This window comes from Triturus cristatus, chromosome 12 (assembly GCF_964204655.1).
Source record: "Triturus cristatus chromosome 12, aTriCri1.1, whole genome shotgun sequence".
Classification (NCBI taxonomy): domain Eukaryota; kingdom Metazoa; phylum Chordata; class Amphibia; order Caudata; family Salamandridae; genus Triturus; species Triturus cristatus.
In genome coordinates this window covers 275,950,739-275,972,365 of record NC_140595.1, presented here as the reverse complement: position 1 = coordinate 275,972,365, position 21,627 = coordinate 275,950,739, and the positions used below count along the sequence as shown (strand labels likewise).

General features: G+C 45.3%; 1 protein-coding gene across 4 annotated transcripts in view; it reads right to left on the bottom strand.

Moving 5' to 3' along the window:
* The window catches only part of LOC146775847 (uncharacterized), a 226,500-nt gene that overhangs the window by 136,682 nt on the left and 68,191 nt on the right, over positions 1–21,627 (bottom strand). For 3 of the 4 annotated variants that reach the window (XM_085637507.1, XM_085637508.1, XM_085637506.1), the window contains exons 3-4: positions 6,579–6,779; positions 3,035–3,139 (exon numbers count right to left, since the gene is read on the bottom strand). In XM_085637507.1, coding sequence (XP_085493633.1) covers positions 3,035–3,139; positions 6,579–6,779 — 306 coding nt within the window. Of the gene's footprint in view, positions 1–3,034; positions 3,140–6,578; positions 6,780–8,945; positions 9,593–21,627 lie in introns of those variants that run through there. The other variant, XM_085637509.1, reaches the window with a different exon arrangement.

Below are 21,627 nucleotides of genomic sequence, written 5' to 3'. Positions count from 1 at the left end.
ACATTTAGCCAGCACCACCCCTAAGGTGCGGCAGATGATGTGGACCCCACTTTTCAGTTTCATCCATCTTGTTTGAGAGGGAATAAGCCAATTATGGTCAGGGGTGTGCCCACATCCCAAATGAAGTGGTCACATAGAGGGTGTAGACACCCTTAAGGTAGGTAGCCCACTGTCTTCCTCTGTAAAGCCTCTAAATTTAGCATTTAGATAGCAGCTCTGGACCCTGAACTTTTGATTCAAGAGTCCTAAAAAGCCAACCGATAAAGAAGAGCTGCTGAAATGAGAACAGAGACCCTGCTGCAAAATATTGGTGCGAAACCCTGCATGCAGCCTCCAAGGACTCCACCATCATGGTGTGCATATTCGTCCTGCTGATGCAAGGCCTCCAAGAACCCCAGAGCACCCCCGGCCCTTCGAAAATCGCAAGAGAATTCCCTTGTAGTAGAGGAACTACTCCACTGCAGCCACAGGCACCAAACCGCAGAGTCCGTCTTACATCTGCCTTGAGATGCAGCAAACAAACCTAAAGTGGTACACCAGTTCCTGCGGGTCAGATCCCTCCCCCCACCAAGTGAGAGGACACCAGAGCTGTGCCGTAGCAATACCCAAGATTCCAGGCCACCTGCAACCAAAACGAAGAGTCCAATCCAGACATCAACTGCCCAGGAAGCAAGCATCCATCAAGAGACTTTGAGACTGCTGAGACCTATTAGCGATCTGGACGTCTCTCCATGGGTGCTTGTTTCCTGGGCAGTTGAAGTCTGGATTGGACTCTTCGTGAGTGGCCCAGCTGTCCAGGAATCGTACCTACAACCTGTCTGCTCCTAACCGCTAAGAACATCTTGATACACAGTGCCTGGCTGACTTATCGTCCTTGCACCCAGCCCGCCCGGCCTGGGTACCGACGAACCAGCGGTGCTCCCATGGTCCGGAGGCCCTTGAGATCCAATTACCAGTTTGGGGTCCTTGTGCAGCCTGTTTTGAGGCGACCCTCTCCTTCGTAGCGCATCAGCTACCAAAGACCTCAGCACCTTGCTCCCAGCTGAATCCGGGACGCTCCAGACAATCCGCTGGCAGAAAATTAGGCCTTGGCCTACTGCTACCCTAAACCTCCAAGGTGAACTCCTGGAATTGACTGTCCGATTTTATGTACATTTATGTGTTTTCCTCCATAGACTTACATTGTGCATAATTGCACACAACAGTGAGCTATTTTCCAAACTTTGAGAAAATCATAACTAAAAAAAAATTACTTGCTTGTGAAAGAAGTTCTTGGTCTTAAAAAGTATATAAAATTCAGTGTTATCTTTGCAAATTGGTCTTGGATTTAATCTTGAGTGTATGTCCCAGTTATTGCCTCTGTGAGTACAGCAAATGCTTAGCACTACCCTCTGATAAGCCTAACTGATCACCCACACTACCACAAATAGAGTGTTAGTATTATCTACTTTTTCCATTGTATACCAATCTGGGACCCACTGAACTCACTGCACAGTGTACTTTGTTTTAGTGCACTATATAGAGAGCCAGCTTCCTACACCTCGTGAAGCTGGGGGTTCCAGCAAAGCTGAATTAGTCAGGGTTCTACTATCGTTCAATTTTTAGTGACTCCTAGTTTTGCTTCAGGAATGAATTAATCTCTTGGTAAGACTGAAGGTCTAACCTTACCAGGTATGGCCACAAAGAATCCTTCCATTATCAGGTGGAGCATTTTAGTGGTTGCTGCTAGTTTTCTCTGCTTTTGTCAGACTTCGACTTTCATTACTGATTTATGGGCACCAGGAACTACCTGTTGTCATGGTCCTGATGGGCAGGTCGATGAATTTTACCATACTGCAGACTTTTCTACAGTATGCTACAGTTTTCGCTCCTGAAGTGTCTATCCTACAAATGAATCCATCCATTACTATTGAATATTCCAGTTTGTCATTGCCATGTTGCAATTTCTTTTTGACGATTGAAGATAATGTTGATGTTGCCCTTTAGTTTCTTTACGGTCATAAACGGGAGGTATCTTATTTAGACATGAGAGATAAATCAGGCCAGAGGGATTTAAAGCTAATTTCTGAAAGGTTTGCAAAGTTTCACAGACTTGTTTCTGATGCCATGTGGGCATGATGGATCATGAGCTTAATGAAAAAAGATGGTGCTGACACCGGATCATTTGCGGCACATTCAGAGAAAGTTGCTGCCAGTAGCACATCTACAATTCGCTGACAGAACTAAGAACAGATGAGTTTTTGAAGAGGTCTATTGAGTCACTGTTGTATCAGTGTTTAGTAAAATCTGAAACTGTTCGACCCAGTTGGGGGTGAGGATTTTTTGCCTTTCAACGTGCATTTAATCCAAACCTCAATAGGTAGATTGTTCAATATAATTATTCCCTCTGGCCTTTTTTGATATTTTTTAAATTTCCTTTTCTCTATAGTGAAAAAAATATCCACTATCTGATAAGAGAGCATGCAAGCTAAACATATTGAGAGTTCTGGTTGAGAAGGTGGAGCATCTGATCCAAATTCATTCTCCTGGACCAGGGTTCTTAAAACAAAATTCAGAAACATTAAAATCATATATGGGCATGGTCTCCATCACATGATTGGACTGAACAGTCAAGAGAAGTGTAGTTCTGTTAAAAGGATTGTTAAATTAGATGTTTAACCTGCTGCTTTTGGGAGGCAGGAAATCATAGAATGCACATTTTCTGTGTTATTAGAAAACTGTGACTACCATTCAGGTGCCATTCCAAAAACCTACATCACCTAATGACAGTAGAGCAAAGTTGCAAGCGAAGCCTAGCTATCATGAAGTTATCAATGCCCCTATTAAAGACACAGAGTTATTTTAATACATGATGTTTTTTGTATACATGGCCTGAGGCAGAATCATACCTCATTTAGGTGCCAATGGGTTTTGAAATTAGGCTCTACAACTCCTCAAACAGGTATAAAGTAGATTCACTTCAGTGAAGCACTTGGCCACACCTTCAATGAAAAAAATGTGTGCATTGAAAAAAATATGCATCCTCTTTACTTACTATCCTCCAGGTGCTGAAGAGCTTCCCTATCCACCTGAGCCATATCGTAGGCGGGTTCTTCTGAAAGATCATGCATTCCCAAGAGCTGCCGCCAAGTTCCATTGCCTGAAATTAAATATGCACATTCATGTACAAGAGCTCATAAAATGCAACTTGCCTCAAAAATACTAAAAATTACTGAGTATAAACAGCTACTGACGTCGATTATATTTCAAATAAATTGTCTTTTTTTAAGCAAAGAATGCACACTCCTACCAAGAACTATCAAACCAAACCAAATTCAATAAAGAAAACCTATTTTTTTTGTTGCATCAAGTATTGCACCCAACATGAAATATGTCCCCTCTACTAGATCACCAACATTTTCTTTGGTGTTGTCAACGTACATAAGAACATAAGGTTAACAATACTGAAAAAAGAACAGCTGATACTGAAGCACACGTAGTGTAAAGTTAAAAGTATAAAAGTCCCCAGCTGCCAGATGATATGCACAAAGATAGAATCAAGGTCTATGTGAAGAAATAAATTGAGGAATGACTTTCACGGAATGAAATTTCTGGAAACTAAGAACTGAATCTTTTCTGACTTTTTATACGTTGGGCTTTACACTAAGTGTGCTTCGGTATCAGCTGTTCTTTTCTTAGGGTTGTTAACCTTGTGGTGCATAAACAACATGCACTCATTGGTAGGGAGATGCGGGATATCATGTGAGCACAACCATTATTAACTTAAGTAGTGATTATACTTGACCCGAAGGGTGTTTTGGATGCGCGTATGAACAACCACTGCTAACAGTTTAATTGTACATTAGAACTTCCTCCAAAAACTCAAAGCTAAAAGCGATCTGCTCCATAAACAAACTCCCAATTAGCCTTATTTCCAACCCACAGAGAAGAGGCAACATACATACTAGATATATTAAAAGCTCTCCTCACCTTATTACCATAGACAAAACATTAAAGCTCGACTGGATGGATCACCTCTTCCTCCACCTTTCAAAACTATCCTGCTAGATGTCTGGAGTAAAGTTTACTTAAAACCCAGAAAGAGCTCAGAAGAGTTCTAGAAGATATAACTCTGCAACAACTTCACGAGTGCTTTGATCCATAACAGACTTCAGATAAAAGCAAAAAAAAGAACACCACATATATCCTAAACATTATCAAAAATAACCTTGCCACTTTCACATGAAACCCCATCAGAGATAAAACCCACATCCCTTATATTATCTAACTCACAGAGAACTTAACAAAAGCAAAAAGAAAAAACAGAACACTAGACAGAATTTAGAGAAGAATCAAAACTCAAGAATCACTTCAGACCCTGATATACGAAAGAAAAGAAACCAACAAAAATCTACCGCAGCACAAAGGAACTTATTTTAAGATTGGTTAAAAAAAAAAAGACAAATCACCCCGATACTCTATTCAAGCTATAAAACATTACATCAAACACCACATATGGATAAAAATGCCCAGCTCTCCTACTGTCCCTAACAATACTGTCAAGTTCTGAGAAAGAAAAATATACGAGCTTAATTAGAACTCTCAAACAATCCTTTTCAGTCACCTGCTAGAAATAAAATCCCAAAAATGCATAATTCAACAACAAAATCAGCAAGAAACACTAGCCTTCAGCAATTCCTCAACATGTGCAGGTGACCCGGTTACCCTTATAAAAATATACATCTAAGTCATCAACCCATTAGTTATATTTCACACTTCCTCAAAATCTGGCTAAGGCACCATTTCTTTAAAAGAACCACAGTCTACGAGTGCAAAACTATTTTCACATGTCCGATTGCTCCACAAGTGTGCAATACATGTGTAGAAAGTCAGCTACAGACCACTGTCCCCTTGCTCTCTGCAAAAATCCTTCTAAGGTAATTTAGAGTCCTTTGGCAGGGAACTGTCTGGGCAGAGCCGCTACATCTACATGCTCCATCTCACCTTTACCTCTCTACAATGTCACTGCCTCTCCCGACCCCTCGAGCCATGACTGCGACTATTTCTCAGCCTATCCTATCCCCAGCACTGCGAGGGCAGGCTGCTTTCACAACATGTGTCAAATTTAATAGTGACCAAATAACAGTCACAAACCAATCAGTGTCAACCATTAGTATATATTTTGAAGTCGTTGCTCTTCCCCAGATTTAACAGTATTGATTGGACCTTCTGGGTTCCTTATAGTACTTTGTAAACTGATGAACTTAGTTTGGTTTGTGAAATTAGTACTACATATTATCAAAAACACATAAAAAACAACAACCACCACTCAATCCTGATAATTAAATAACCACTGAAGTACACATGGAGGTCAAATCACCAAAAAAGCCCAATTTTGATTTTACTGACATCATGGACCGTTTGACTTCCTAAATAACATTGCAGGACTAGTCCTTTCTAAATGACATTGCAGAATTGGCCTTACCTAAATGACATTGCAGGATTGGCCCTTCCTAAGTGACATTGCAGGATTGGCCCTTCCTAAATGACATTGCAGAATTGGCCTTTCCTAAATGACATTGCAGGATTGGCCCTTCCTAAGTGACATTGCAGGATTGGCCCTTCCTAAATGACATTGCAGAATTGGCCTTTCCTAAATGACATTGCAGTATTGGCCCTTCCTAAGTGACATTGCAGGACTAGCCCTTCCTAAATGACATTGCAGAATTGGCCTTTCCTAAATGACATTGCAGAATTGGCCCTTCCTAAGTGACATTGCAGGATTGGCCCTTCCTAAATGACATTGCGGGATTGGCCCTTCCTAAATGACATTGCGGGATTGGCCCTTCCTAAATGACATTGTGGGATTGGCCCTTCCTAAGTGACTTTGCAGGATTGGCCCTTCCTAACTGACACTGCAGGATTAGCCCTTCCTAAGTGACATTGCAGGATTGGCCCTTCGTAAGTGACATTGCAGGATTGGCCCTTCCTAAGTGACATTGCAGGATTGGCCCTTCCTAAGTGACATAGCAGGATTGGCCCACTTTTCCTATCCATAGTACTTCAATCTCCTCCTACGTGTCACTAAGGGGTTGGGGAAAGGACAAGTTAAAAGCTTTGAGTTCTCTGAGTCACAATCACTGGTACCAGGGTAAGCAAGGGAATGGGATACCAAAGGGCAAGCCGGAGGTAGCAGTGGATACTAATTGACATTCAGGTTTGGAAAATCCTAAAACCACTAACAGTGATGATTAAAACATTTATTTTAAAAAAAGAATAACAGGAAATTCAAGGGGCTATTAACCTATTGCAACAGTAAAACTTTTGTCATTACTAATGTACTTTTACATATCAGATGTAAGAAGGATAGATAGTAAATTTCGGCTCTCTGACTTCATGTTGGAAGGCATTCATAGCTGGACTAATAGATGTGCCTGAAATGTACTTCATAGCAAATTATAATTGTGGCATCCACCACTAAAGAAACCATTGCCCAAAAATATCAGAAAATGCCTAATCTTCTTTCGGCAATGATTCTACACTGTAATGAGAATGCTGCTTCAGGATACGTTGCGACCACAGAATTTGGGTGTACCTACTGGTAATTAGAGGATAGGTGTACATCTCTTCGAAGTCTGGGCTTGGAGCTCTGGTTTCTGCTGGTCCCACTTCCCATTGAAGCATAATCCCTTCAATTTCATTGTCCAACTTTTTGAGAAGCTCATCGAGAGCCTGCCAGGTAGTCTGAGTCTCTGGATCTACTGGGGCAGCAACCCTTTCTTCGCTGTCCTTCTCTAGAACTACAAGGAATGCAACAAAGTTCATAAATGGAAATCAAATGACAACTGAGGCAGTAATTTCGAGATAACAGCACAAGTGAATCAAAGTAAAGAAATTTGGTGCAATTCTACTTGGACAACCACACATAAAGCAATTACAAATGCACAACACTGTCAACTACAGGGCAGCGCTTGAATAGTCTGGAGCACACCCATATTATTTTTCATTTGTTCTTTTCTGAATTCATCAAGTTCGGCGTGCATGCACCCTTATAATGCTCCGTTCCAGTAAGCACTTGTAATGATACTTCCAAAAATATGGACCCGCCTTTTGTAGATCTGAAAGGGTTGCACAGCCTAATGCACTAGTGTTTGAATTTCATCCACTTAAACCACAGTAATCAAGTCTTTATTCTTGTTAATCATGCTTTTATTCATAGTTAATCCATCACGCCAAATACTCGGAATTCCACAATCTTATGCATGTTGCTTATTCCAAAATTGCCCATCCAGGCTTATTCTAGAACAATGAAACAGATTTTCGAGTTCTTCTATTTACGATCTTTACACCCAATGCATTTCGGTTTATTTTAAACCTTCTTCAGGGGTATCTGTAGTACTAATTTAATCATATAACGATAACATGGAAAAATCATCTTAAATAACCCCGCAATGAACTAAAACATAGTGTCAATTAATCCGCCCCTCTGCTCCCACCCGTGTAACATCCAACAAACAGAAATGCATTTATACTTGTGTCATTATTACTATTTTAGTTAATCGCGGGGTTATTTAAGAGGATTTTTCCATGTTATCGTTATATGATTAAATTAGTGATTGGATGTTAATATTACTATGATCTTGTGGCTGACAGATGCATATATATTTTTTACATACTACAGATACCCCTGAAGAAGGTTTAAAATAAACCGAAATGCATTGGGTGTAAAGATCGTAAATAGAAGAACTCGGAAATCTGTTTAATTGTTCTAGAATAGGCCTGGATGGGCAATTTTGGAATAAGCAACATGCATAAGATTGTGGAATTCCGAGTATTTGGCGTGATGGATTAACTATGAATAAAAGCATGATTAACAAGAATAAAGACTTGATTACTGTGGTTTATATGGATGAAATTCAAACACTAGTGCACAAGGATGTGCAACCCTTTCGGATCTACAAAAGGCGGGTCCATATTTTTGGAAATACAGGGCAGCAACATCAGAACAGCAACACCCGGGAAGCAACATTGATTGTGCAAGATAATGGGAACTACAGGTAGAAAAATTCATGGGGAAATGAACTACTATAAGGCTGCACTCTTTTACAGGCATTCAAAGGAGTGGGCAACAAAGGCAGCAACATAAGAGCAATAGCATGATTGCAAAACGAAGGCAACTGCATGGATGCAATATGACAGGTATGAATGTGAAGAGTGCCCACAAGACAAACACAAGAATGCAAAGTGAACAACTGCAGAATAGCAACATATAGGAATATGGAAAAACCTCATTGAGGTGTAGTTTACCTTATACTGCAATCTTGGAATTCAACAAAATATAGGAGATTGATTTAACCGAGCGACTAGCGATGAGGAGAATTCTATTTAGCGAGCAACAGATGGACAGCTAGCGCTCACTATTGAGAATGAGTGAGAGATAATGAGAGAGTGAACAACAAAAAATGAGTGTAAGTGACCAAAGGCAGAGTTATAATGCCCAGTAGGTAGTGTGACAGAACAAAGGTGTGAGACCACCATGTAAGCAGTCCAAGAGGAATACGTAAAGAATACGTAAGGAAATTTAGAGCAACCTGACAGAGTGACAGATAAGTACAGGGAAAGTGACAGATTAAAAAGTGCAATATGCAGGGAGACCACGGAGTGACAGCCCAGGAGAGTAAGAGCAGCAGATAAGCAGAATGAAACGCATGTTAAGCAGTGAAGGCAACAGGTAAGGAGAAAGAGAGAAATGACTGTACAGTAACAGCAATAAATGAGGAGAAAAGAAAGCTAGATAAGTTGGTGAAGGTAACCAACCAGTTAGGAGAATGAGAGCAAAATGGCAGGAAAGCGAAATTAGGCAAGAGAGAAAAAGAGGTTAGGAGAACAACCGAGAGTGAAAATGAGTAGGCCTGTCAACCAGACAGTAGTGATGGTGAACATGACTGTTTTCTGATCAACATTACCTTCTTTGAACGTGAGCTGATGAGCTTTGGCTACCACTCAGGTTTGTTGATCAGCATTGGCTACTGCTGGCCCCTGCTTCTGATCGTTGCCTGTAGATGAGTGTTCCTGCTGAGTGATGACTAATGTTGCCAGTGGCTGCAAGTTGGTGATAGCTCCCACTGATGAGTGCTGATGCAGCTGAGGGATGGCTGCCACTGAAGAAGGATTTTTCTGATTGTTGGCAGCAATTACAGACTGGTGCTGCTGAGTGGCACTGGCTTTTGTAGCAAGGTACTTCTGCTCTGTGTTGGCTCCAACAGACATTCTATCCAACTAGTGGTTAGACACACACACTCACTTTTAACTTGGTGAATAAAGTTAAACTTGTTCGGTGGTGCTGATTGGTAAATCCTCCTGAGTATGATGATGAAGAAATGTGCTTGATGCGCTATCCCCAATTCTGGGGGGGTCTCTAATTCGCACTCAAATACCTTTTTAAGTAAAAGTGTTCATGAGGTGTAAAGTTTCTTAAACGAAAATCATTTTTATTTCATTTGTTTGTTCTTCATGAATTGTTTGCTGTCTTCAAGCAGTAACTTCCATTGGAACAATATCAAACTTGTATTCATAAACTTAAATATGCCCAATGCATTTCGGGCTGCGCCCTTCATCAGGGACCTAATCCTACAGAAATAGAAGAAACTGGAGCTCAGTTTTTTAATTAAGTACCATTGAACCAATTGACTGTCGATAGTAAGAAAAGATCAGTACTCAGATCTCCAATGATTCATGCAAGGTGTTCAACTACAATGAATGATGTAGCGTAGCATCTATTAAAAGAGATGAACTAGTTGTTAACGTGTTAGAGGGTTACAAAAACATATGGTCAAAGACCCATTCTTTCCCGTGGGATATTTTAAGAAAACTAACTTTGCAACTATCGTGATAGAATATTAAACAAGGTTTGGTCATGCCAGTGATTTAAACCTCATGCTGGTAACCATGCATGAACCCAAACGAGAACCGAAATGCAAGCGATGCTTTACTAAAGTGAAAGAAAGAAGTTCAAAGTGCGCCAGTATTTTTAATGAACAAAAAGTAAAAACATTTATGTTTGAATGAATGAGAGTGCAAGATCCAGTCTCAACTGTCTAATCAATACCATCTCTAGATATTGCAGCAACCTTAAAATGGACAATCTGCAGCAAACCTAAAAACAACCATTGAAGTCTAGTTTATAGGTACTTTGAAATAAGCCAATGACTTTAAAACCAGCATGATTACCATTAAACCATCCTGCATCATGTCTGCACACCATCAGACTGGTTGATGTGGGATATGAATGAACAGGATGATGGTTTTTGACAGGAAATTGAAAGGGGTGTCTTGGTTTTGGACTTGTTCTCAGACCCTACTGAGCAATAGAAAATCATAAATCTAGGGAGATCAAGTGAATAATTAAAGGTAGGAATGCTATCATTTAAAGAAAATATGAACATTATTTACACTCAGATTAGTTAACTTTCTACTATAATGCAGACTGAAGTTTCCATTGCAAAAGAAAAAGAAGTGGGATCACTATGATGCTCCTTACCCGTAAAGGGATTAGCAAACCCTTTGTTTTGTCCCTTTGTCTTCTCTATGATAAACTTGGCCACCTGATCCAAAAGAATGAGATCCAAATGAGGCTTCTGGAGGAAACTGTATGCTACCAACCAGGGGTTAGCCATTTTATTATCTGGCAACCAATGAAAAAAGTCAGTCTCTGTCATGTCTCTGGTAAACAAGAAGGCATATTCCTGCCGTTAGGAAGAATAATAGAACGAGACGCTATAAGTTGGGTTACTGTAAGATAGAAAAGAATAAATGTAAAATGTCTGTTAGCTAAGGAACAGAAAACTGTACACAGGACTGATTCCCTTATACTGACCTAATGAGGACAAACTGGGGTGGCGCAGTGGGCAAAAGAACGATGGATTTAACCCAGATCCTTTGACTGCGGGAGAATGTTTGCATTGTCAGCATTCTGTCCATCATTTGTTTGCTGTAACACTTTTCACCCTAAGTGGGATGGGTATGCCCAGACGTGGGTCCCTTGCTCACTGTGCCACTGGATTCAAGCTAGCCTGGTTGAAGAAGGGTGACATACCCTGAAACCGGTCCTGGGATGCTTGTTTCCGGTCCGGGGAGGACCTGGCCTGGCAGTTCGGTCTGGACTGTTCCCATGAGGCACAGGGTCAAGACTGATTTACATATGGCTGGGTCCAAACTGGGGTGGCGTAGTGGGCAAAAGAACGATGGATTTAACCCAGATCTCTTGACTGGGGGAGAATGTTTGCATTATCAGCATTCTGTCCATCATTTGTTTGCTGTAACACTTTTCGCCTTAAGTAGGATGGGTATGCCCAGACATGGGTCCCTTGCTCACTGTGCCACTGGATTCAAGCTAGCCTGGCTGAAGAAGGGTGATATACCCTGAAACCGGTCCCAGGATGCTTGTTTCCGGTCCTGAGAGGACCTGGCCTGGCAGTTCGGTCTGGACTGTTCCCATGAGGCACAGGATCAAGACTGATTTGCATATGCTGGGTCCAAACTGGGGTGGCGTAGTGGGCAAAAGAACGATGGATTTAACCCAGATCTTTTGACTGGGGGAGAATGTTTGCATTGTCAGCATTCTGTCCATCATTTGTTTGTTGTAACACTTTTCGCCCTTAATGAGGACCTACTCCATGTGGTTACTGGACACAAGCTGTGTTTAGTCTATTAAAACGTGGAAGCCCATCTAGGCAACCACTGGTGATACCCACCACTTTACATTACCACTTCAACCCATTTCTCGAACCACTACTTCCTATATAAAGGTTTCTCTCAATTCCCTTCCAGGCACCACGTCACCCAGCCAGAACAAATCAAACAAACCTCAACTCTGCATCTTCTTCCAATAGCCCTCACATTAACCAGGCAAAAAAGAGGGTGAAGGCCGACCATACTTTCAGTTGCTTTTGTCTGCTTCTGTAAATAGTTCTTGCAAAACAGAAGATCTAGCATTTAGTGGGCTGTGAAACTTGAGGTAAGCACTCTCTTCTTTTCCCTTTGGTAGGTAGAATAGCTTGCAAGGTAAGTTATCAGAAGCTGAAAGAAAGTTCACTCCCAAGAGTAGTTTCAATTGAAGGGGAAATGTTTCTTTATATTTTCTTTTAACTAACCCTGTGGAGTTACTTATGGAGTGGGGTGAGGGGGTCCATTTGCCACCCAGAAGACATTATATAGCATTTGCAATTCTCTATTAAAGAAAAAATAAATATAAATATCAGGGAGCAGTATCTCCATTTGTTGCTTGATGTGGATTCTGCGAGGTGTGTTGTATCCGAGGGGTTTGTTATACCAACGACTCTTAGCCAATCAGGGTCGTTGCTATTTCTGTCACACATAGCGAAAATATTTCTTACTGACCGGAGCTGGCCGGGCTGGAGGCCAGCATCTTCCCCACCTGTATGCATTTGAATATATGCATCTTCCTCAGTGAAAAGGGGCTGAGACATGGCGCACTATTTAACAAAATAAAACAATAAATAAAGAAAGGAAAGGAAGGAAGGAGAAACAATTAGTAATGCTGTTTCTTTTAGGCCTCAGTATTAGGCTAGTTCTTAGCTTAGTTGTTAAGTAATTAGGATCGATCCCCGGTTCTAGGTGAAAATGTTTCTTTTTTCATAAAGAAAGAGAATAATGCTCTTTTGATATATTTTTTAAAAGGGAACGTATAACAGATAAAGTAAAAGTATAAAGTAAGATAATGAACAAGGTGAAGTATCCAAATGTAGAATTCTGAATGAGCACCTTGTTATTTATTTTAGATTTTCTTTTAAAAAAATATAGAGATGAGGAATTCTTGGGGGCATTAGCCTACTTTAAGTTCTGGTTCTTTTTAGAGCGATATAAAAGCTTTCTCACTATGAACCTCATTGTGATTCATCATTGACTGGAGGAAACAAGCTTTTAAGAGACATCTTTACTCTTAGGATGATAATGTTGGCAAGAAAAGGTGCAAGGAAAAGGGCACACTCTTGCTATGCCTGTTTAATTTTGGCCCTTCAGAAACCAAAAGACAATGCTACCAGTCATTATTCTTGATACTTTGCTACATACTCTATTTATACAATGAATGTTTCATCACCATCTTCTGTGTCAATGTGCCCCTCGAGTGAGTATGAGGAGAAGAGTCTTTGGTGACCGATTCCACTCTAAGGTGCATGTTCAGGGGGCGTGGCCAAGATGGCGGAGTGAGCGGACGCGTTGTTCCTGAGCTCTGCTCCCGCCGGGCCTACAGCATCCCCAGCATCTGGATTCCCCGTCAGTGGCTTCACAGCGAGATGGCGCCTGGGGGCCATGCACAGCGGGGCATCTTGATCGTCCGGAAAGATCGGATTGTACGGCCGCCCCGGGGCTCCAGCGTGGAGAGCGAGGAGACGTTGGGCCTAACACACGGACTGCCGGAGAGCTCTCCGAGTGCAGTGGACCCCTGCCGTTTCTGCCGGTTTGCCCTTAGAGGGTGCCTTTAAAATATCGTCCCCGTTGGCTTGGAATCAGCCCCCGCTCCCGCACCTCGCCCATGACGCCTACCGGTGGGCCGGTGCTTGGTCTCGGCCCTGGGCCTGTGGCGCAGCCTCTCCGGGCCAGGAAATTCACGTGAGCCTGCGGGCTCATTGGAGGCGACCGTTCTGGCCCCCTGGGTGAGCAGGGCCTCTCCTGAAGCTCCGCAGCACTCGACGTGAGCCCTGGATACAGCTGGTTCCTCTTGGACCGGATCACAGGCCGGAGGGATCCTCCGGTACGCCAGGTTACTGGCGGAGGCCCACTTAGGGCCTGCAAAATGGGGCTGGAGCCCGGGCACTGCAGCGTCATTGACTAGAGCTGTGAGGACGGCGTGACACAGCGCAATTAGGAGCATTCTGGAGGCCCCTCAGCGGAGCGCCACTGCAGTAAGGGAGGCTGCTTGAACGCACTTGGACCAATGGAGTCCCATCAGGCCTTCTTGCAGGTGAGGCCTGCTGCGAGGGGAGGGTATCGGAGCCTTTCCCCCTGTTGATTCTTCTAGGCCCTTCCGGATAGCTGGTCCAGAGCGGGACACTGCGGTCACTGTCAGCATTAAGGGCCGCCCTTGGGGGACCATAACCCTGTGGTGTCCATGGATTTTAGAGTGAAGTTTCTATCGAAGAGATAGTCCCAGCCCTGTGAGAGATCTGTTAACTACAGCACCTTTGCGACCGGGGGCCTACTCGGCTTTCCGCTGCCCGGAGACCAGAATCAGCAGGTCACACCCATTGAGGATTACCTGGTGGGGACTGGTGTCCCCCCAGACTCCACTTCCTGGTTGGATTGGTGTCTGCGGGGCCTCGGACGTGGGGCCCACGTGTGGCTAACAGCACTCGGAGGACTGAGGAGACGGAGAAGCACAGGTACAGTGCATTGGGTGGGTCCTTCTGCTGGGAAAGCACCACCGCGACTGGGGAGGCTACTATCCTGCTATCCGTGGTCGAGCTGTGAGAGCCTTGGGAAGTGATGGCGGTGACACTGGGGTCTCTAGGCACCTGCTAGGTCTCCCCTGCGCACCACGTGAGCCCGGCGTGGGGGGTTCCCCTGAGGACATTGAACTCTGCCAGTGATTTGGTCCTTTCCAGAGGCTGGAGGCTATCGGTGCCTGTGGTCGCCGGTTACGTAATCCCCGATCCCGTCTACCTAGGGGACTGGTTGCCCCTGGGAGCATCAAGGGACCTTTTGCTACCGCCAGGCACTGAGGGAGAGCCGGTGTTTTGTCTGGCATCAGTGGATCGCCAATATTCCTCGCGGAGCACCTGAGTGTGAACGACGCCCCTTCTAGGAGCTTGTGTGCTTACTACTTCATCAGACGGTCTCCTGGTGCACGCAACTCCTCTCTTCTGGGCCCGTTCCGAATTCGGACCCCACGATGGCTACTGCCAAAAATAAGAAAGAAAGGTCAGTTTGGGACCTCCTCATGAAGTCTGCAGGGGACGCCTCGGGGTCTAACTCAGCGCCAAGCGGAGATGACCCGGATGCTGCAGTCACTAGAGTTCCTGGAGGCGTTGTTCGCTTCTCAGAGGGAGGACAACATGGCCATTAAAACAGACTTACAGGCAGACCTGCAAGAGGTGCGGAGAGATGTTGATGTGGTGGGGGAGCGGTTGGCCTCCCTAGAGGACTCAGCAACTGCCAGAGACGAGGAGATCGCAGCACCCCAGCAAGAAGTAATACGCTTGCGAGACCATCATCTGGACCTCCAATCGCACACTGAGGACCTGGAGAATAGATCAAGGAGGAACAACGTCCGCATTCGAGCAGTCCCAACCGGGGCAGAGGGAGAAGACCTGGTGGGCTACGTCCAACACCTCTTCCGAGCAGTCCGGAATGCATCGGCGGACTCCACTGTTAAGACTAATCGCAGCCACCGTGTAGGCCCACTGCGCCAGCCGAACCACCCCCTGCATACATCTTAGTGTGTGCGCACGACTTCACGGTGAAAGAGGAGATCCTCAAGGCGGCACGTTCGAGCCAGCCTCTAAGCTTCCGGGACCACTCTCCCCAATTGTTTCAGGACCTGGCTGCCAGTACCCTGCAAAAGAAAAGGGACTTCCACCCCATTACCAACCACCTGCACTCACAGAGCATCTCTCATGCGTGGGGCCACCCATTCCGCCTCATTTTCCGCGCCGGCGGGAAGCTAGACCAGGTCTTCTCCCTGACCGAAGCCTGTAAGGTGCTAAGCCTCAACCTCGATTACCTACCTTCCCAACCAGATGCCTTGGATTCGGGCACACAGAAGCCTCTGGGGCGGGGGCCCCGGGGGGGTCGTGGCTTTGGGTCGTCTTCACCCTAATCCCACCACAGTTATTAAAGAGCAGTCTGCAGTCCTGTGGACCTTGGCTGGCGCAGAGGGGGACAATCTGAACTCTAATGACTGAGTGTAATGTGCTTTTGGGACTGTTTTATCCACCTCTGGCCCGATGGGGCAGAGGGAATTCTTTCTCTTCACTGGATAGGAGCACGCTCACTCCCTTGGCGGACTCCACCTTCTATTGACCAGCTTCACAATGGACTTCATGGGCTTGCCCAGGTTAATGTTTTGTTGTTTTGGGATTTGTTTTTCTCTTTATGGGATGGGGGGTCCTCTCTCTGTTGAGCTTTTTATTTAACACCTTTCTATCAGGCTATGTCCGATTGCATGTGTCCAAGGGGTCCATCCTGAGCATTTTTCCTCAGCGCATTCCTCGCAGCTTTAGTAGCTTTAGGAGCAGCCTCAGATGGTTTGTCTTTCACCGATGGAAGTCAAGGTAGTTAGCTTTAACGTCCGAGGTCTTAACAACCCCACTAAGCGGAAGCCAGTCCTCTCTCTGCTTGAGCACACAGGAGGTGATGAGTGCCTTCTTCAGGAAACCCACCTTCTCCACACTCATCGCATGCAGCATAGAGGATTTCCTATGCCGTGTTGGTCCTTGAGGAAAAGTAAGAGGGGCGGGGTGGCTATCCTGCTTTCCAAACACTGTAGGGGTTCCGTGGTGGGTTCTATTGCAGAGATCACGGGGTGTCTCCTAGTGCTGCAGCTCCATACAGGGTCCTCATATATCACTATAGCCTCCATCTATTCCCCAAACGAACACCAACAGAAATTCCTGCTTTCTGAACCTATTTTCCGGGGTTGTCTGTGACGCAGCCAACCATATATATTTAAGTGCATTATAACCTTGCAGTAAATGCTAACTTTAAAACGGCTGCTTAGAAACATGTTGTGTTTGGGGTCAAACACCTTGGAATCATACCTCCACACCAGTAACTGGTGTGGGAGGTATGATTCCTCCCTTTTAGAACCACCACTGTGGGTTACCAGTCTAACCGGTACCAGCTTTCTCGACCTGGGAATCACAAAATGGATGCTGCCAGCCACAGACACGAGTCTGCCCTCCTGCTGCTGAGCCAAGCTCGAGCAGGGGAAGGCTTGACAATAGGTGTCCTGTCACAGGGAGGTGTGACCACCTCCCAGACAGGCTTTATTGTATTGGGGCTGTGTGGGAGCACTCTGAGAGTGCCAGAAAGTCTGCACTGGGGGCACAATTGGCGTCCCTGTGCATAGTCCAGTTCAAACCGGTTGCAGGAGCCATTTGGTCCTGCTCTGGCGCGAAACTGGACAAAGGACATGGGTGTAGCCACCCCTCTGTCCTGACCCTCCCATAGGTGGGTCCTCAGAGTTTGTCCCACCCCTTCCTTGGGTATAAAGTAGGAACCCCTAGCTACAGGACTTTAGATTTTACATGGACTAAACTCTGCTACAGAAACCAAGTACTTAGACGATCTACACTACGCTGGATGACTGAAGAAATCTCCCTTGGAGTAAAGGAGGTACTCCCCTGCAAGGCAGGCACCTTTAACGCATCTGACCGGTTTGCATCTACCGAGCTTCTGAGGACTCCGAAGATTAATGCAACATACGAGGTGGGTTCCCGAGGTCTCGGAGGTCGATCTGCTCTCTCAGCAATTCTGAGACCAGTATCCCTCGTGGGGACCGTGCAACCTGAACCCCTGTGCACCGTGCTCTTTTGCAGCAGCATATGCTTTTTGGCGATCCCTGAGGCTGTGCTTTGGGCTACGTGTAGTCCTGACCCGAGCAATATTTCCACAGAATATTTCGGGCCTACACTCCACGAGTGTTCCGTGGGCTGTTATTTCGTGATTCAGCTCGAGATCCCTTTGCGATCCCTGGTCCGTTGGCCTGTGGGTCCCTGTGAAGGTAACTTTGACTTTCCTTGGGCTTACCTGGTTGCTCCAGATGGGCCCTGACTCTCCATAGCTTAGAGAGTCCCCAGGACCTTGCTGGTCCTCACCGAAGCTGATTTTCTCTGCCCGCATGGGTTGCAGTTGCCAAGGCTTGTTGGTGTTCGATCCGGACACTGACCCCGCCAACACTCGACATCCTTCGTGGGACAGCTCACCTCCGGACTTTGGTCGTCGTCGACGTCTCCTGGTCCCCGTGGCTGCAGAGTCAAGCATCGCATCTTCTCACCTGAAGCAACTGACATTGGTGGGCATTTGTCTATCATGCCCTTGGTCACCCTGAAGTGACCCAGACTCTGTCCCCTCTGCTTTCAGGTTCTTCTCACCTTGGATCCAAGTTTGGATTCCATCGGACATTTTTCATCTTCCCAGAAGCTGCACTTCTTCGCATCACGCCGTTAAAAACAACGAGGGTTTCCGACACCACTTGGGATAGGTAACACAGGTAACTCAGTACACACAATGGTGCTGTCCTTAGAACCTTCTATGTTCCAAAGGGCTTGCTTGAAGTCCTCTCCGAAGTGTCCTTAAACTCTAAAATTCCAACGGCGACTTTCCCATAGAGTTGTACGGAGCTCGTGTCTGTGTTCTCACACTGCACCCGTCCTCCGTGGGTCCCCAGTGTCACTACTTTGGGTGGTTCCTTGGGGTTCCAGTGATTCTACGTGCTCTAGGCACTGTGTCTAGTTAAGTCGTAGTTGTTATACCACTTTCTTAGTATATGGTTCGGTCTCCCCCTGGAGCCTGCTGTGTATTGTGCTATTTACTGGTTTTCTAGTGATTTAATATTGTTTGCTTTGTGTCAGGCACCGTCGGCATCGGTGCCTATCACGTTCAGAGCAAGTATCACTACCAGGTACTACATATCCCATGAGGCCGTATTTCAAGGCTCATGGGTATTTAAGGACGTCGCACACTACGGCTGACGTGCGTAATTCTCGTTTCCTGGTGTTCGTGTTTGGAGTGTTTGGAGAAGGAGGTCCGGTGCATCAGAGTTTTGGATTGTCGGAGAGTAACAGGGATCTGTGTGCACTCACGCTGGGACTAGAGTCTAAGCTGTTCCCAACCTTTTTCCATCGTTCAGGGGATAAAGACCGCAGGTACTTTAGTTCTGTGTTTGGCACGGGGTTCACAGGATTGTATCCTGTCTACAGAAGAGAAGCACTGCTTCTCAGTAACAGTACTTTGTTCTTCAGTTGTTCGTTATTGTAGGGCAAGAAGAATTGTCTTATGTTAAGGATATAAAGATAACCGGGACTTGGTTTAAAGGTATCAGTTGATATTTGCTTTCCGGATGGATTAGCGTTCATTGTCAACGTGAAGACGTGCAAGGAGCACAAACTTAACTATTCAGGGGATATTGCTACATGGTGTTTGGAATGTACTGCTGAAAGCAATTCCCATAAGATCACCGTTTCATATTTTCATTTGACATTCTTTGTTTTTCTTTACATCTTCATGGGGTATGTTTGAGCGATGTTATGGCGATATGACTGCTTAGGTTGGCATGTGTGTCATACATAAGAAGGCTGATAATCCTTTTACCTTTGTCTTGATAGGTATGAGCTGGGAATTACACACTGATGGTTTAACTCAGGGTTTCACCTATATGGAGAATATTTGCTATATATTCCAGGTATATGTTTTGTATCCTTAGTGAGACATTTAATGAGAGTAGAATTGTAGGGTGTCTGTTGTCATAGCTTGTCCTTCTGTCTTCACAGGTTCTATTCCCTGCTGTACCCTTCCTATCCCTTATCCCTCGCTTGATCACTTCACTATTCCGTATATATATATATATATTTTGACACGGAGCGCTTCAGGCCGTGGAGGCGACGCACCACCTTACAAACAACGAAGGGGAGAATCGTCTCCTCGTGACATGGCGCTGCAGTGAACTTTTAATGAGGCAGGCATAGTCCCATTCGTGAGCTCAATGTGGGCTTGAAATGGTCCTCATATTTATTGTTATTAAAGTCGGACCCACTGGAGGGCGTAAAAGGTGCAGGGATTGAACCAGAGAGACCAGCGTGCAACAGTAAAAATTCGAAATCAGGCACACCTGAGGCCATGTTTTTCAAGTATAAATGCGCAGGTCAATGTGGGAAGTGCACAACATTTCCCGATTTGAAAGCAAGGCTTCTGAAGAAGAGGAGAGAAATCCTTGAAACGCGTCAAGCCAGAGGACAAATTAACGGAACGAGAAGCTGCCTGCCATTGTGAAAATAAAGGTTGTTTCCTTACCTGCAGTCTGAGTGCGGCCCTAACTTGCTGATGCAACTTGGTTGATATATATATATATATATATATATATATATAACCATCAAGTTGGGGAGGTCAGGAGATGGAATCTTTGCACGTCGTTCCAGTCCTGAGGAGCAGTTGAAATACGGGTTGTTACACTTTGTGCTCTAATCTCATAAAGAGGTTAGTAGAGAGTGTTTAGTAATAAATTCATATATTTTATATATCTCTGGTGTGGTTCTCCTTTCATTTGGTCATTCAGGGGGTTCTGATCTGGTAAAACAAGCTGCTTTACATTCCTTTGAGGCTTAGCCTGAAGGCTGCTCTCCACAGCTACCACTAGGATAGCTTTCTATAAAGGTTGTCTTTAACCTAATCATCAATAAGGGTTGTTTGGACTGGTACAAGGTGCCCACTCTAATTAGTGGTAAGCATATACCAGGCCAACTTCTCACACTTCACACGCCCAATCCCATGGTGGTGGTGGGGGGTGACCTAAACCTAGTTATGGATGCGGGGCTGGACCGTTCTGGCTCACTATCCGGAGGGGCTGGGGCTATATCAGGGAGCGGTAGTGAATGGTTGAGCGATGGTGGGATCAAAGATGCTTGGCGTTGCTTACACCCTGATGTACAAGATTATTCCTACTATTCGGCGGCCCATAAGACCTATGCCCACCTGGATCACTTCCGCTTCATCCAGGTCGCATGGGCATGTACCCGAGCTTCCACCATTCAGGCACAAACCCTCTCAGATCACGCGCACATTACCGTGACACTGCGTTTACCACCCATACACTTACCCACATCGCACTGGCTCCTGAGAGACTCCTTCTACGGTCCCCGCTGATATTGGAAGACATCAGGCGTATACTGACCGACTACCTAGCACTTAACAATGTTGGCTCCACACCCCTGGCCTCTGTATGGGAGGCGCTTAAACTAGTCACGAGGGGGGCCTTCATGGCCAAAGCGGCTTAGGAGAACAAAACTAGGCAGACTAAGTGAGAGAAACTAACAGCTAAAGTGAGGGAACTCGAGGCTATCCATAAGCGCACAGGCGCTCCCAGAATATGGCGCCAGTAAGAGAGAGAGCAGCTCCAGTTGAAGCATTTAGATCTCGATCGGGCAGAATATGCAATGGTTCAGCTGAAGCACAAATATTAAATGGGCTCTAATAGGGGAGGTCGCCTGTTAGCCCACTGTCTCCGCAGTCAACGTGTGGCCCAGGCTATTAAGGCAATACGAGGAGTGCGCTGGTCTGAGGTCACGAATGATGCCGGGCTAGTGGTGGCCTTTCGATCCTTTTTCAAGAACCTGTACTCCGCTGAGTCCTCTAATCGGGCTAATCCCAGTGGGTACATCCGTTGCGAAGCGGTCACTCTCCCACCCAGCGAGGCCGACGGGCTGGAGGCCCCTGAAGGCACCGGGCCTCAACGGCTTCAGTGCTCTTTTTTATAAGACCTATTGTGCTGAACTGGCCCCGCAGCTCACCCGATTGTTTAACTCCTTTGCAGACACGGGCACTCTTACATCCTCCATACTGCGAGCAACTATTTTGGTCATCCCCAAACCCGGAAGGACCCGGAGCTCTGCAGCTCCTATAGGCCGATTTCTT